An 18,302-nucleotide genomic window follows, 5' to 3' on the forward strand; every position below is an offset into this window, starting at 1 on the left:
TTTTGTACTTGCTACCTAATTTTCTGTAGGGCAACCCTGATTTTTAAAAGTTCTGGCTATGGTTCATTTGCAAAGCTGGTTGAGATTTGCTTTGTAAATCAGTGATCTCTCTCAGCACTTGACCCACTTTAAATGTTTAAAATATGTGGTCAAACCACATGGGAATTTTACAAGTCATCAACCCAGTATTTGGCTTAACACCAGAGTAGGTGGTACTGGTGGACTTGGACTTAACTAGATGTCTCATGTGTGGATCAGGGAAGTACTTAAATCTTAAAAGAATTTGTTAGCCACCTGCAAATAGCTACAGCTAGGAGACTGCCTGAGAGGGAGTCTTTTTTTAGCATCTTCGTCTATATAAAAGTTAAACAGATATTTAGTAACACCTTGTTATAAATCTAGTATATGGTAATTTAGTTATCAAAATCCAGAGTTGGGTCAGGAGAGACACTTCCTTAGCTAGTAGCCATATCCTAATTTCACTGTAATGATTTTTTTACCCTGTTGGAATTCTTCAGGTTGCTTAGGGCCCTCAGTTGCTGACAATATACTTTTCTGGTAAGAAGGATATTAAAAAGTGACTACTTTCTTTTCTGTGTTCCCTATCAGTAGCAGTTTTGGGTAGATCACAAAGTTATCACACATTTCTTTTTTATTCTGTTGTTTTGAGCTTAGTGCAACTTACTGTAATTTAGAAACTTTGTAAGTAATTCTAAGCAAAATTTATGTGGTACATAGAGAATACATGGTATGTATTTGAGGGTATTACTGGCAAAGAATATAAAGCTTTATCCCTTAAAAAAGAAAATAAATATTCTATAGATTAAAAAAGTTTATATAAAAAAGCAAGTGCTGTGTAAAAACTGTGTTTAGTGGAGTTGGAATGGTGAAGATGAGTTTTGATGGGGTTAGGGGCATATTTTTGTAGTTGAGGGTTTCTTCCTTTTGATAAAATTGTTCCTCCAATCTTAAGACTATCGGGCATGACTCTACCTTAAACCAAATTTCATGGCTGGCGTGTGTATGTATGTCTGTGTTTATGTAAAATTTAATTGTGAGAATAATTTTATAATTAAGTTACCAAATTAGTTCATGTATTAAGTTAAAGAAAGCATTGTATGTTCGTGATTCCAAATAGTGGAGCAAAAATGGACAAACTAAAAAATAAATATTTTGCCGAAAACCTGAGAAATACTTTATTTTCAGTCTGTGTGGTGGGAGGGCAGGGTACTGTAGTCTTGTCTTGTAAAAAACCTAAATAGCTGAATTTCTACAGGACTACTTTTCCTAATCCTTGTCCTCTTAATGGTTTCAACAGGACAGATTGATTCACTTTGGAACTATAAGTACTGGTGTACTGAGATTAGGGTGCTGCAATCATTATCCCTTGACGAACACAGAGCCCCAAAATGAATGTCCAAGAACAGGGTTTCCCCTTGGACCTTGGGGGGAGCTTCACTGAAGATGCTCCCAGGCCCCCAGTTCCTGGTGAGGAAGGTGAACTGGTTTCCACAGATCCCAGGCCAGTCAGCCACAGCTTTTATTTTGGGAAAGGCGATGGGATTAAAAGTGAAACTTCCACGGCCACCCCGAGGCGATCAGATCTGGATTTGGGGTATGAGCCTGAAGGAAGTGCCTCACCTACACCCCCATATTTGAAATGGGCTGAATCATTGCATTCTTTGCTGGATGATCAAGATGGAATAAATCTATTTAGGACTTTCTTGAAGCAAGAAGACTCTGCAGATTTGCTAGACTTCTGGTTTGCCTGCAGTGGCTTTAGGAAATTGGAGCCCTGTGACTCCAATGAAGAAAAGAGGCTTAAGTTGGCAAAAGCTATTTACAGAAAATATATTCTTGATAATAATGGAATCGTATCTCGTCAAACTAAACCAGCTACAAAGAGCTTCATAAAAGATTGCATCATGAAGCAACATATTGATCCTGCCATGTTCGACCAGGCCCAAACTGAGGTCCAGGCCATGATGGAGGAGAACACCTATCCCTTGTTCCTTAAATCAGATATTTATTTGGAATACACGAGGACGGGTTTGGAAAGCCCTAAAATCTTTAGTGATCAGAGCCCTGGGTCAGGGACAGGGAAAGGTATACCGGGATATTTGCCCACTTTGAATGAGGATGAGGAATGGAAGTGTGACCAAGACACAGAGGAGGATAATGGCAGAGATTCAGCTCCCTCTAGCAGGCTAACTCAGAAGTTACTCATGGAAACAGCACCCCAGCGGGCCTCATCAAATAGGAGATACAATGAAAGCAGAGAATTCAGGTAAGTTGCAAATGTGATTTTCGTGTTTTGTGCTGATTTCTGAATTCTGGGGAACAACTTAGGAAAAACCTCTTTCAGTTGATTGGGAGCTGTTGGTGAATTTCAGCTCAAACTGAATTGTGGTATGTTTATTTTTTTTATCCTGATACTGAATGTTGTTTTCACTTCTTCCTCAAATCTTGTTGAAATGTCAAATATCTTGTTTGTAATGAAGAGTTGAGTTAAAAAGTTATGACTTACTGATGACAAAGAATTTTCGTGTTGATAGTCATTTTAGTGACACATTGACACTGACATTAGTAAATCAGTACTCATTTGTGTAGAAGATGGTAAGTTTATGTGGTAAAAATAGCCTTTCTAACTTAGGGCAAGTGGGAATGGATATTCCCGTGTTGTATACACTTAAGATAATTGTGGTGTTGATTTGGAATCTGGATTTACTTACTTTACTTCTTGGTACATTAAGATTCCCTTTCTTAGGAAAAGAATAGTTCTGAGGTTTCTGTGTGATGAGTTGATGGTACATAGATATGGTACATTCAATAAAAAAACCATAACAGCTCTTTGGAGAACTTTCTGTCACAAAGAGCATTTTGCAGGTTTTCTATGGCTTCTGTTGCAAGGTTTGGAGGCAGAGAATTCATTTCTTTACCATCAAGATGTCTAAATATTGCTAAGCACTGTTGACAGTCTAAGATGAACAATGTTTAATTTTTGATTAAGCTATCTTTTATTTTTAAAACCATGATCTAAAAATCTCCTCAGGTCAGCTTCTGCCAGTAGGTAAAACTGAATGTCTGATCATCAGGTTGGTGTAACTTTGGAAAAGCATTTCATTTCTGATTTTGTCCTTTTACTTAATCTCTGGAGTGAAAATTTGTTTCTGTTTATGGAAAATGGTCTACTGAATATTTTGGAGTACTTTCATTTTCCCACTTATTTTCCTATAGATTATGAGGAAAGACTGTTGTTGTTTATGAAACTTTGAAAGCTGGGAATTCATATGATAACCCTGCTGGTGTAATCAAGAGTTTGAAAAACAAATTCCCAAGTCCTTGGACTTTCTTGTGGAGTTAATAAAAAACCCTGATCAGGTCCTGAAGTGTAGTTTGACAGGGAAATTGGCTATTTGTTAATATACATAGGATTAGTTATATCTAAGTGTTTAAACATACTTTTATTCAAAAGATATTTGTAAGATCAGTTGAAGTATAGTTTTGGTTCTTCTCTTATAGCAAAAGCCTGTTTATTTAGCAAAATGCAGCAGCTCTTTTAAATCCAGAATATCTAGGAAAATAGTCCGCCTGGTTGAATTTGTCATGCTTTAAATTTTTAGAAAACTTGCAGAGTTGATCAGAAAACTTTCAGATAAAATGCGATTAAACATGTAGCACTTAATTCAGGAGAAACATTTGTTCATTCCCTCGATTTTAGTTGTTTTACTGTGTTTTGTGATCCATGATCCATCATATTTGGTACATCTTTAAGTTCTTTTTTTTTTAAAGGCAATTGGGGATAAGTGACTTACCCACGGTCACACAGCTACTAAGTGTCAAGTGTTTGGTCTGAGGCCGCATTTAAACTTGGGTCCTCCAGACTTCAGGGCCAGTGCTTTATCCACTGTGCCACCTACCTGCCCCTTTCATCTTTAAATTCTTAGTCATGAATTAATTTTGCTTCTCTCTTCAAGTTAGGTATAAACTAGCTGTGACAGGTAGTTTTGTTGTCAAGTTAGTAATAACTTTTTCTGCTTAGAAACAAAGAAGCTTAGAATTGGAATGAATTTGAGAGATAATCAAGTCCAGAATCTCCATTTTACTTTTAAAGAAACTAGAACCTGGGGATAGGATGTGACTTGTCAAAGGTCACTACCTTGAGAAAGGAGTGACAAAACTGGCCTAAAATTTAGGTTCTTTCTTATAGAGAGTCTAATAATGTTTCGAAAGTAATTAACAGTGGATAGAATACATGCTCAGGAGTCAGGAGGACCTGAGTTCAAATTTGGCCTCAGATGCTTACTAGCTGTGAGACCTGGGCAAGTCGCTTAAGTGCTGCTCCTTGCCTGCAAAGTAATTGAAATTCAGAAAACATTTGAGTACCTACTCTGTGCGTGCTTTTTGTGCTAAGTCTTGGAAAAGAAGGGCCTGAAGCTTGTGAAGATGTGTTAAAATACAAACTCTACCCTAAGGTAGTCTAGTAATAAACTAAGTAACATAACCCAGAAATTAGTTTCTGAACTAATTGGTCATAATTTGATAATAATTTTGTATCTTTGTGGTTTCAGAGAATCTAAAATGTTAAATTTGTTTAATAAGCATTCATTGAATAGATTTAATGAAGTCTTTGAGCAAATGTCCTGCAAAAAATATATATTTCAAAGAAAGTTTAAGCTTATAGTGTTCAATTTTATATGAAGGAATGTAACCTTAACAGTGTTTGGTTAATTTTAAAAAGTTTTATTGATGTATTTTTTTCATTTCTTTCTTTCTAGTTTTACTCTCCCCCCTTCATCCCTCCATAGAATCCTCAGTTGTATCAAAGAAAAATGGTTGAGTAAAACCACCCAAAACAGCAACTTTCTGAGAGTATATGCAATATTCTGCACCCATGTAATCAAAAGGAGGGTAAATTCTTTTTTATCTGTTCACTGGAACCAAGATTGGCCATTGAATTTAGTCCTAGTTCATGCTTTCTGTAGTTTGCGTTTGCACTGCTATAGTCATCATTATTATTTTCTTGGTTCTGCTTTCTTTGCCTTGTGACAGATCAATAGATATTTTAATTTTATTCTGAATTGCTCATATTTGTTGTTTCATATGGCACAATGATATTCTGTTACATTCAATGTACTGCATTTTTTCCCAGCTATTCCCCAATTGATGGGAATCTATTTTGTTTTCAGTTTTTTTGCCACCACTAAAAGTGCTGCTGTGAATGAATATATTGGTGTACATGAGGCATTTATTTGACCTAAAGGAGGGAAATTCTGTGTATCGCTTCACAGATTTTAAATTAGTAACGATTAAACTAAGTTTTTTACTGATGACAGTAATGATGATGATGATGATGGTGATGATGATGTCTTTAGAAACTGCGATGGGTTGAAAATGGTACTTTTCTGAGTAACCTTATGTATTTGGATATTTTAAAATACAGCTTGGGCATTTTGAAATGTTGGGGTTTAATGATTTAATTAATTAATAAGATTTTAATGACCCAAAGTTGCTGTCTTAGAAGCTGATCTTTTTAACGTATATTCTCTTGGTGATGCTAGTTGTTGGAGAATTATGGAACATCACTTTTTCAACAAAATCAGAATTGCAGGTGACCCTGAGGACAGTGGATAGGTAGACAGACACATGTTGGGTATAAGGAGGTGCAGCATCCTCATATGACGATGAACGATAACAAATGGACAAACCTGAGTGATGCTGGTTTTCCCAAAATAATAAAAGAACCAGAAGAAGGCTTCTTTAGGTACATCTCTAAGGAATATTCACTGAAAGTCATAAGAACTGCATGGGATGAGAAAGCATCAAGAGGTTGTAAACCACATTGGTGGAGGAAATATCCACCTACAGAAGATCACAGATCTATTGAAGTATTCCTTTTAAAAAGAGATGACTCCTCATTACTAACTATATTATTATCTTTTTTTTTAACTTTTTTTTAGGTATTTGGGGTTAAGTGACTTGCCCAGGGTCACACAGCTAGTAAGTGTCAAGTGTTTGGTCTGAGGCCGAATTTGAATTCAGATCCTCCTGACTTCAGGGCCGGTGCTCTATCCACTGCACCACCTACCTACCTGCCCCTCTCATTACTAAGTATAGCAGTGTTGGACAGAATACCACCAATTCACCCCCCTTTTTTTTTTGCTGCGTGTATTCCTTTCTTCCCTCTCTCCAATATTTAAATTCTTTCTAGGCACTGGGAGATGTATAGATAAAAATAAGACATAGTCTTTCCTTGCAAAGATCTAAGTCTACTCATTGACCTTAGGCTTATAATTCAAATATACTGTAGTTTTCTGTTTATTTGTTTTCCCCTTTTGAGCTTTCACACTGTGATATCATAGTTAAATCACTTAGCTTCCCTGTGCCTTAATTTGTTCATCTAAAAAAAGAGAGTTGAATTGTGTTGTGTGATTATTAAGATTCTTTTCAGTTCTAAGATAGTTTGCTTCAATATGCTAAGAATTTTGCAGCATATGAACTTAGTAAAATATTGCCCGTTATTATGTGGTCTCGAAGATGAAATCCATTTATTAGAAGTGAATGAGTTTCGGGAATCATGCCTATCATTTCTAGTGGACATCTATTGGAGAGTCAAGCATTTTTTGGTATGAGATGATGGTAAAGGGGAGTGTTCAGATTAGTTAAAAATAAACTTTATTGCTTCATGACCTGTACAGTTGTGATATAGGTAAGCTTTCAAAATAAACACTATTATCAGAAGAAAATTTAAAAAGATGAAAGAAAAAAATAATAGTCATTGAATTAAGGAGTAATACGAAAAGTAAAAGCATTAGTTCACTGTCACTAGAAAGATGTTTTGTTTGCTTTAAAAAAAATTAAGGAGAATAAACTACAAAAGACTCAGCCAGTTCCATAATGATACTGACATATATTAAATGGCTGTTTTTAATAGGTTATGTATTTTCATTCTTTTTTCAAAAAAAGAGAAATGTGGATGAAGCTTTCCCATCTTTGAAGGCCCACCTTGAAGGATTACTTAATTTCTGTCAGTTTTAAACTATGAAACTTATGGTTTATTTTACATATCTTAGCACTGTATTTATTGTCTACCATGGATTGGGTCAGCTGTGTTAGTCTTATCTCTTCAACTAGGTTTTTAAATCTTTGAAGACAGGAATAAGGGCTTATATTTTAGTACTGTCCTGTAGATCCTAGCACAGTATTTAGTACATCATTATTTATTATTTGACTAATTTAACTGTTGCTGGAAAACAGAGCTTATCCTTTGTGTCTATAGCATGAGTAGAATATAGTAAAATATGTTTCCTGTCGATTAAGAACTTCAAGGCAAGACAGAGCATCCACCCAAGTCTTATCATACAGGTTGTAGAAGGTTAAGTCTCCTTTTTGTTGCTGTCATTACAGTTTAATAGTGCAAATAAATGGCCTCCAATAAAGTTTTGCCCCAGTTCTTTATCTTGGTGTGCAGGTGACCTTAGGTTCTTTTATTTTTTTCAAGTAATTTACCGATGACTTTTATTTTTATGTAAGTCATTCCTACTTATACTTCTCTTCCTCTCAGAGCCTTCCCTTGAAACAAAGAAAAAGTAAAACCAATTGGTATAGTGAGTGTCTGGCAGTGTAAGCAGTAATCTGATGCAATAGAATTTTCCAAAGCTTCATTCTTTTTATTGCAAAGATGACACATTTAATTTTATGATTTATTTGTTTGCTTGTTTTATTGATATGTTTTCTTTTGTTACAAGCATATCCCAAGAAATACTCAAACCTTCACAACTTCAAAAGTATTTAGTCAAATAAGTTTAAACTACCTAATAATATGATTGTTATTGATAGTATTTATCACTTTCCAGTTCTGTATTTGAGAGAATAGCAGAAAGGAAGTGTGTACTTTAAACTTGGTAAAAGGTTACCAATTTTTTTTAATTTGGCTTGAGTTTTGTTGATTTTTTTGTTTTGTCCTTACATTGTAGTAATTTTTATTATTTAGGTTTGCTTTCTTCACATTGCATAACTTTATACAAGTCTTTATATGTTACTCATAGTTGTCATTGCATATGGCAGTTTATATTTCATTACATTCCTGTACTACTGTTTGTCCATTCCCTGATTGTTGGATAAATTTTGTTTTAAATTTCTTAAACATTATAATGAATAATTTCATGTTTTTTCTTATTCATTCATATAAAGTTCTAAAGAACTCTAGTATTCATTAAGCCTAAACCCCTCATGAAGAAACTGAGGCCCAGGGAGGTCATTATCTTGCCCAAGTTTGCCCACAGCTAATAAGTAGCAGAATTGTAACTCAGGTTCCTGTGCTCATTGCACTATGCCATGCTGAGTGCTAACAGAATAGGTTAGCCAAGAACCTGGTTATTGGCAAAGTTATTAGGTAAAAGCCTTAGTGTTAGGGCTGTGGGATTCTAGAGAAGATAATTAAATCTTTGTTTTCAGACATCTTGCTCATTAACTTACATTTGTACTTGCCTCAGGTCTATTCTATGAAGTATGTTCTCATCCAGAAGTTCTTGGATAATACTGATTATGAGGTAGTGTTTCCTGGCCCAGAGTGTTTATAGTAGTGATTATTATGAAAGCTGAAAACCTATTTCCATTCTACACTTCTTTTCTCACTTCTTCATAACTTTCTCAGATGTTTTCCCTTTGGGTGGAAATTTTTCATATTTGATCTCAACCCAGAAATGAATATTTGTTTGGAAAAGTCTAAGACAAATCTTTTCCATTACTGTTGCATTAGGTGAATGGGAGAAAAATACGTTTCTGCTTCACCAATTTTCATATATTTTGGGAACTTTTCTGACAAACAGTAAGATTTCAAGTCACCCAACTTATCTCCCAGTGAAAGCTATTTGCTAAATTTGGGAAGAAATAATAATCTCAGTTGTAAATGAAATTCTAGGGTTAAAAAAAAAATCCATGTGAATTTTAAAAAATTTCTACTAACTTAGTGAAAACAACGTATGTGCTCTACTTTGAGGAAGGATGATTTACTAAATCTGAACCTATCATGTTCATATTGGGATGTCATTGCCCATCGTAGTGCAGGTGTGGAGATCTATTTGACACCTGAATTGATGATCATGAGTACCCCATTTCTTCTATCTTTATTCAAAAATGGCTTTTTTCTTACTGGGGTTTCAGCCTCAGTCAACTTTTTTGTAATCCTGTGGCAACTAGTCAGACACAGCTATTGTTTTTCATCTCAGCTATATGACCTATCTCAACATCTTATATAATAAAGTGCCTCTGTGATGCAGCTGCTCCAACCCAAGAGAGGCTGAGTTAAAGGGGAGTCTTGGCACACACTGTTTCCACATTAGCACTTGTTGGGAAATGAGCTTAGGGGTCCAGTCCAACCTTCCCTGTCATTTTATAGATGGGGGAACTGAACTAAGGAAGGGGAAAGAAAGAGAAGAGAATAAGCATTTATATAGTGCCTGGCACATAGTAGGTGCTTAATAAAAGTTTATTGATTGATTTATTTGATCCTCATGACAAACCTGCAAAATAGGTACTGTTATCCCCATTTTACAGTTGAGGAAACAAACAGACAGGGTAAATGACTTGACCACAGCTAGCAAGTGTCTGAGGTTGGATTTGAACTCAGGTCTTCCTGACTCCTGTCCCAGCACTCTGTGCAAATGTAGAGCCACCAGCTGCCTCACCTAAGGAGGTAATATGACTTACACAAGAGCAATATAGTATAGTATAATAGCAGAGTGTGGATTCAAAATTGAGTGTCTTTGACCCAGTACAGCACTTTTTCCAGTATACCACGCAAACAAGTCTAGTTTCTTTTTTTTAAAGGCTTTGTGGCATCTGCTGAGTGGCACAGCAGATAAAACTGACCTATGCAATATGCCGCTTCTGTCACGGAGAAGCTTCAAGCATAGTTCTTTCCATTGCACACTAAGTGACTCTTCTGTGCTTTTTTTGGCCTTTTTTTGTAAGCAAGCATTCTGATGCTTGTGATCTTCTGGACATCATTCTGAAGCAAAACGTTTCTGCCCTGATCTTTATTAAACCTAATAATCAATACACATTTATTAAATACTTCCTGTCTTGCATTGTGCCTTATCTTGTGGAGCCTCTGATCTCTGCCTTTGAGGAGCTTATAGTCTCTTTGAGGAATTAAGGCTAACACATCAAACAGTCCAAGAACAGTAATAACATTGGCCCATATGAAGAATTGTCACAAGTGTATAATGTCACTTTTTCAAACTTGAGAAAATTTAAGCAATACACAAATGTAGTCTATTATATGAAGCACTGTTCTTTGCCACCCCCTACCTTAAGTTTTCATTTATTTATTTAGATCTGACACTGATTTTCATTGAGTTGGTGAGCCAACCTTCTCTACTAATGCAAATCAGCTACTGTTGTGTGACTTCTATTTTTAAGACAGTTACCTTGGCAATGAGAAGTTAAGTAATTTGTCCAGAGTCACACAACTAGTATGTGTCCTAGGCAGGGCTTCAACCTGGTTTTCCTATTTCTTAGGGCTCTCTCTATCACTCTTCCATATTGCCTCTTCTCCCGTAAGGTTTTGCCTCCTGAGGCTAGAGCTTCTGTTATATCATTGGTTAAATCATATACACAAGTACAATTATTGTTTAGTAACCACTCCTAGCCATTTAACACTTATCTTTAGATATAGAACTTTTCAATTTGCTTTGAACAAGATTGTCTCTTTCACTATTTGTTGCTTCTGCTTTAGCACAATGCTTGTCTATAGGAGCTTGATAAATGCTTATTGACTGACTTTATTCAACAAACATCTAATTAAGTGCCTTCCAGATAAGCCATCTGGAAAGCTGCAGATCAAGTTTCACCTCAGGTAGATACTGACTGTGGAGCCATGGACTCATCATTTAACTTCTCAGTGCCCTTTAACTTAAACTATGTAAGTTAAAGGCAAATTATTGATTTGTACCAGTGGAGGGGGGAATTTCCAGACCATTCCCTGCGCTGATGAAATCACCAGTCCTAATCCCTGGACCTCTCCCTCCCCATTCTCACTCCCCACCAGAGTGAAAAGTACATTCAAAAAGGCATTGAAAGAGATGGGAATGTAAATAAGATAACATCTCCGGAAGTTTACAGGATATTAGAAGAGATAAAACATACCTGAATACAACAAATGGAGTTTAAGTGTGTAAGAGAAAATTGAGTTTACACAAATGGCATATTGGAATATAGACTAGAAAAAGTCCAGTAACCAGCATTCTTGTCCCTACTCTACCACTGTTACCACTGCATAGCTTTGTGACTTTTGGTGAGTCATTTAAGGCAAGGTTTCTAGTCTTCCGTATATTTAACATGAAAGTGATATGCTAGGCTGAATATTGATTCACCCCCTTAAATGATATTTATTTGAAAAGAAAAAAAGTTTAAATATATATTAAAATATGCAAAATATATTAAAATATATTATTCACTGTGCAAAAGACTTTTGTTTATCTTTGCTGTTGTCATCGTTGTCACTTTGGTTGTATTATTAAAGGTATCCTTATGCTTTAATCAGATTTTTATACAAGCCAGATTTTGGGGGAAAATTGTGGTTTGTGGAGTTGTTAGGAAGTTCAGATGATTTTTTCCTTTAATTTTTAAAAAATTCTAAACTTTACAGATGCCGAAAGAGAACATTTCCATATACAAAGTGGAACAGAAGAGGGTTATATAAGAGAGATTACATAAGAACTCATGATTATATAAGAACTCTGTAATCTCTAGTACTTATAGCTTGCTTTAAAAAAAAAAGGATGCCTTTTGTTTTTACATTGCGTAAAATTCTCTCTGTATCCCTCTCCCCAGCAAATTTTTTAAAAAAGAAAATAAAGAGAAAAATCAGAATTGGGCAACATAGCCAAAAAACATCTGATAATATATGCAGTGTTCCATACCTGTGTAATCTGCCCCTCTCCTCCCAAAGGAGTGGGAGGACAATGTTTTAACATCTCTTCTTTGGGGTCAAGTTTGTTCTTATTTTAACCAGTTTTCAAGAGGTTTTAAAACATTCTCCAAGCTTTTCCACTGCATTTCTTCTCCAAGTGACCTGGTAGAGTTTGGAAGCATGTTTTGTTATTTAATTTTCCAGGACAACAATAGGAATCATTATTGGTATAGTGACCACAGATAGAGTCTTAGGTCTGCATGTACCAAGGGAATGGAAAAAGAAGCAGTATCCTTACTCTATATTGATGAAAATAAAGCTAATTGGATTGTAAAATTGTTTTCTTTTAAAAAAGATCCAAAGCAAAAAAAAAAGTGATTCCATAATACAAACTCGTGTTATATGAATTCAGAGTAAGAAACTGCTGCCCTGAGTATTAATGAGAGGTATCATGGAGGAGTTGGGTTTTGAAAGGGGCCTTATAAAACAAAATTTTGGTAGTGATCATTCATATTTATAAACTAAACTTTACAAAAATTCAGTAATATTCTTGTAAACAGTGAGCTCCACTAGTACATTAAAATGATTTAATTTACAAAAATCAAGTTTATACGTAACTTTTCAGGAATACATTTGAAGGTATATCCCACCTAATGTTAATTGTTTTCACAAAAGCATGAGGCATGAGAATGATGTTAAAGAACAGTTAGTTCTGTAGAAAAATATTATAAATGGCATAACAAGTTGACTCAATAGAATTAATATGACTGAGGGCAAAGTTCTAGCTTGACTTGTTACTGATAATCTGATTTACATCTCTGGTATTTGGTCAGAATTATAGTGGGTTTTCTGATGTAAAGATGAGCTTTGTTATAATTTTTTTACATCAACATTGGTTGGGACAATGGTAACTGGGGTGTGCCTCAACTATATAAATTAATATTCTTCTACTACAAGTTAGTTGAAATACTGAACTCACAGCTAAAATGTAGGACATTTTTTCCTCTTATACAGTCTTGGGATTTTCTTATTCAGTCTTTTTAAGAACAGTTTGTTCATCTTTAAAAAGAAAGTTAATCTTTTTCTGTGCTGTGGAAATGTTATGTGATTATAGTGTACCTTAAGTTGAAAAGCAAGGAAAATGAATGGTGGGTGGTGAAGGGACAAATGGCACACGTGAACCTAAAGAAAAAAATGGCATTAATCATAGTAAAATTCTGGAAAGAGTCTGTGTATTAGACTCAGAGATAGGAGTTGAGATCTACTTCTGACACTAGTTGTATGATCAGGTTTAAGTCACATAGCTTCTCTAAGCCTCAATTTCTTCCTTTGTAAAACAGGGATAATAACTTACCCCATGGATTGTTGCAAAGATCAAATGAGATTATGTAAAATGTCTTATAAACCTTTAAGTGCTATATTAATGTCAGCTGTTACTATTGTTATGCTTATTAAATATCAAATACACCTTCCCAGTTTAAAAAATTTGACAGTGTGTCTAGTTTTCTACAAATAGATAAACAATCTGCTCGTTAAGATGTGCTAGTGGGACTTAGGCTTTTGAGAGCTTTGCTGTGATAATTTTGAAATTACTTGGGCAGGGCTGATCTGGTCATCTGTTTGAATTCTAGTTGTGACTGTAAAGTAATGATACAGATTTTCATATGTGGTTTATGGAACCAGTTTCACTGCTTTATGGTCATGTCATGTACATGGGAACCTCTTCTGCTTTCCTCTCATCCTTCACTGCCTGTCTCTTCTTTATGAAAGCTTGCAGGTAAGGACTGGAGTGATGGATTCAGTTAGATTTGAAGATAGAGTCCAGTTCACACACTGCTTTTGGGATATATAAAAATATATATGTTCACACAGAGAGGATTAGGCTTGGCTCTGATTACTTAGTGGTACATAAGTTCATATAGATCTTTCCATGAGTTCTTTTGTTTCTGATTCTCCCTTGTCCAGTCTTCCCATTGATCTATCACTATTTTTTAACAAATGCCAGATGATTTTGATGATTGGTGCTTTATAATGTAGTTTGAGGTCTGGAAATGATATTTTCCCTTCATCTCTGCTTCTTTTCATCACTTCCCTTGATGTTTTAGATCTTTTGTTTTTCCAAATAATTTTGTTAACGTTATCAAGTTCTATGAATTAGAAGTCAGTAAACATTTATTAAGGACTTGCTGCATGTAGACACTATGCCATTTTTATTGGGTGGTAACTTTGTGCAGGATTGATGAAAAGACATGGACAAGAATTAGATAGTATGAGGTGTGGATGCGTTCTATACTGTGTCTTTATTAGAAATATATCATTGAGATCACAGATTTGATTATATCAAAGTATTAAAGTAGGGTTCAGGTTGGAAGGAAGGGGAGGGAACAAATTCTAGATTTAGGGCACAACGTGAGCAAAGGCCCCAAAAGTGTGAGCAAGTGTAAGCATACATTTTAAAACATATGTATTTCTCTCTATATATTTCATTGTCCTCTTGTGTTTTCTTTCTGTAATTTTGTAAGTTTGTGTCCCAGTCTCTCCAGCTACTAGTGGCCTCTCCTCTGAGATTACCTTCTATCTACCCTGTATGTATGCTGTATGTACCTGGATATTTTCATGTTTGTTTAGAATGTGAGCTACTGGAGAACAGAGACTGATTTTGCCTTTCTTTTTATCTCTAGCACTTAGCATAGTGCCTGAAACACTGTAAGCACTTGATAAATGCTAATTGATTGACTATTCGTGTTTCCTTTATATGAAAATTTAGAGATGAAGGGATGTTAGGGGCCATCTAAGCTATCTCCTCTTTCATTTTGCAGATTAGGAAGCTCAGGCCTAGAGACAGGGAAGTATCACTGTAGGAATCATCTGTGGGAACATTTACCACCTGAGAGTTTACCAAGGCCTCTGTAGGTTCTTTCGATTTACACCTGGAGAATGGCACTGTTATGTCTCTCTTACTGATGATTCCATTAAAGATAGCCCCAAAATGTGCATTGCTCCTTCTATGATGTGGAATCTCCAACTCTTTGAAGAGATGGCAAAGGGGTGGGACTCAGTGCCGTGAGCAGTAGTGGGAGCTGGTTGTTGGTCTTTTTGTCAAGGCCAGTGTCTTCTGGAGGCATGAGACTGTTGAGTCTTCGGCTTTAAAGTGTTTGATGCCTCAGTTAAATTCTAGGAAATGCTCTAATCAATCAATAAGCATTTATTAAACACCTCCTATATGCCAGGCACTGTGCTATGCAGTAGATAAGTCCTAGGAAGTTGCCTGATATACATAGAAGTTAAATAACTTGCCCCAGGTCACATAGCTGATAAGTGTCAGAGGGAGGATTTGAATGCAGATTTCTTTTTGCTTCTCCTAGTTTAGCATTCTTTCTTTTATATCACACTGCCTCTAAATTAGTAGGCATAAGATTCTTTAGATAATTTCTATTGAAGACCTTTAACTATTTCTTGGAGCTACTATATGGATATTATAACTGAAGTCAATCTTAGCTCTATATCTCATGAAGGGAAAAAGGAATTTCTTAACATGAACATATTGACTTATGGCTCTCTAAGTTTATCTGTAGGTAGTGGAGATTAATGGAGAGCTCTATTCTATATAGAGTAGTATTCAGACTATTTCTGATGACAATTGAGTTTTAAGAAGTTTAAGTTACTGTTAACAGCAGTTATTGCCTAGTTGTCCTTTGCATGTGTGCTAAGCACATGGTCACATTCAGTAGGATTCTGGGAATCATTGATGAGAATCTTTCTTTTTAATAGATATCATCCTTACTTTATCCTATAAAACAGAATATAACAAGCCCTGCTGGGTGGCAGAGAAAGAAGTGAGGAATCATACTGTGACAGTGCATAGCATCGAAGAGCATTGTCGATGTGTGGTCATGCTTCTTCATGATACTTGGATTTGGATGAGGAAGTGAACACAATTTGTGATTGGAATATTATATGCTAGATGTTCCATATCAAGATGAATGAGACATGATTCCTGGCTTCAAGGAATTTATCAAATGGGATAAAATATGAACACATACTATAATACAAAGCAGAATATGATAGGTGCATAGAAGAGGAATAAGAAGTGCAAAGTAAAAGAGTATGACAGAAACTAGGCATAGACCAAAATCTCACACCGTATACCAAAATACAGTCAAAATGGGTTCCTGATTTAGATATAAAGGTTGATACTATAAGCAAACTGGGAGAGCAAGGAATAGTTTACCTATCAGATCTATGGAGAACAAAAGAATTCATATCCAAGCAAGAGATAGAGAACATTACGAAAAGCAAAATGGATAATTTTGATTACATTAAATTGAAAAGGTTTTGCACAAACAAAGCCAATGCAACTAAGATTAGAAGGAAGGTAGAAAATTAGGAAAGAATTTTTACAACCAGTCTCTCTGATAAGGGCCTGATTTCTAAAATATGTAGAGAATTAAGTCAAATTTAAAAAAAGTACAAGCCATTCCCCAATTGATAAATGGTCAAAGGATATGACAGACAGTTCTCAGATGAAGAAATTAAAGCCATCTATAATCATATGAAAAAATGCTCTAAATCATCATTGATTAAAGAAATGCAAATCAAAACAACTCTGAGGTACCACATCACACCTATCAGATTGGCCAACATGACAAAACAGGAAAATGATAAATATTGGAGAAGATGTGGGAAAATTGGAACACTAATGTATTGTTGGTGGAGTTGTGAAATGATTCAACCATTTTGGAGAACAATTTGGAACTATGCCCAAAGGGCTATAAAAATGTGCATACCCTTTGACCCAGCAATAGCACTTCTAGGGCTATATCCCAAAGAGGTCATACAAATGGGAAAAGGACCCACATGCACAAAAATATTCATAGCAGCTCTTTTTGTGGTGGCAAAGAATTGGAAATTGAGAGGATGCCCATCAATTGGGGAATGGCTGAGCAAGTTGTGGTATATGAATGTAATGGAATACTGTTGTACTATAAGAAATGATGAACAGGCTGACTTCAGAAAAACCTGGAAAGACTTGTTTGTATAGTCTGATGCTGAGTGAAATGAGTAGAACCAAGAGAACGTTGTACACAATAACAGCCATGTTGTGTGATGACTAATATTGATAAACTTAACCCTTTTCAGCAATACAAGGATCTAAGATATCTCCAGAGGCCACGGGATGGAAAATGCTATCCACATCCAAAGAAAGCACTGTGAAAGTTGAATTGCTGGTTTTTTTTCTCTTCTGTTGGGTTTGTTTCTGTTTTCTGATGGTTCCTCCTATTGGTTTTAATTTTTACTTACAACACCACTAATGTGAAAATATGTTTAATAGGAATGTAAATGTATAGCCTATATCAGATTGTGTGCCTTCTTGGGGAGGGTGGGGGGGAGGAAGGGGGTGAAAAATTTTAAACTCAAAAGCATGTGGGAGTAATTATTAATAAATCAAAATAAATTAATAAAATTTAAAAAAAAGAAGTGCAAGGTAATATATAAAAAACTGAGGAAAGAAGTTACTTAAAACTGTAAGAGAGTGTCTCATTGCGGTTGGATCTTGAGAGATGTGTGTTAGATTTCAGCAGGCAGAGATTGGATTGGAGATTGGTCTTATGAATTCTAGGAATGAGGGAAGGAAGGAGCTAGTGCAAAGAAGCAAAAGGGTGAGTAGTATAGTTGGGTAGGGTCATTAAGGTAGTAGTTAAGAGTTTATGAGGGAAAGTAATATGAATTAAGGCTGGGAAGGTTAGGAAAGATTAGAGTCAGACTATGGAAAACCTTCAGTGTTGGGCTAAGGCATTTTAATTTTACTTGGAAGGCAGTGGAAAACCATTGAAGGTTTTTCAGAAGTGACATAAACAAAGCTGTGTGTAGTAAGAGTCCTTAGCTGTGTTTCAGTGTGAAGGATGCATTGGAGGTACAGAGAGCAATTAGAAGGTAAAATGCAATATGATCCTAAATTTATTTGAATGGTGGGAGTAGAAAAGGAGAGAATTAATATGAAAGAGATTTCAGAGGTAGAATTGACAGGACTTGGTTACTGATTAGATACAGAAAGTGAAAGAGAAGGAAGAATAAAAAATGAAGGAAGAATTTTTTAAAAATTTAGTTTTGAAGTCTAGTGATTAGAAAGATAGTGGTTCCATGAACAGAAATAGGGAAATTAAGAGAAGGAGAATGTTCAGGGGGAGTGATAGTTTTGGGTTTGGACAGACCTCTATTGAAGGAACATCTATATGCTCCCTTATGTAGATAGTTGGAGGTAAGGAAATGGGTTTAGAGGGCTGTGAATCCTCTACATAAAGGTGAAAGTTTAATAGTAGAACTAAATCATCTTAAAGAGAGACACAGATACAAAGCGAAAAACACCTGCTGCTCTTTGATCAAA

General features: G+C 35.5%; 1 protein-coding gene across 2 annotated transcripts in view; it reads left to right on the forward strand.

Annotated features, from left to right (window-relative positions):
• Nucleotides 1–1,326: 1,326 nt before the first annotated feature.
• AXIN1 (axin 1) overlaps nt 1,327–18,302 on the forward strand; it is a 157,645-nt gene continuing 140,669 nt past the window's right edge. For both annotated transcript variants that reach the window (XM_021006742.2, XM_021006743.2), the window contains exon 1: nt 1,327–2,287. In XM_021006742.2, coding sequence (XP_020862401.1) covers nt 1,410–2,287 — 878 coding nt within the window. In that variant the 5' untranslated portion in view covers nt 1,327–1,409. The remainder of the gene's footprint in view (nt 2,288–18,302) is intronic.

The sequence above is a fragment of the Phascolarctos cinereus genome, unplaced genomic scaffold (assembly GCF_003287225.1).
Source record: "Phascolarctos cinereus isolate Bilbo 61053 unplaced genomic scaffold, phaCin_HiC Scaffold_4;HRSCAF=312, whole genome shotgun sequence".
NCBI lineage: Eukaryota > Metazoa > Chordata > Mammalia > Diprotodontia > Phascolarctidae > Phascolarctos > Phascolarctos cinereus.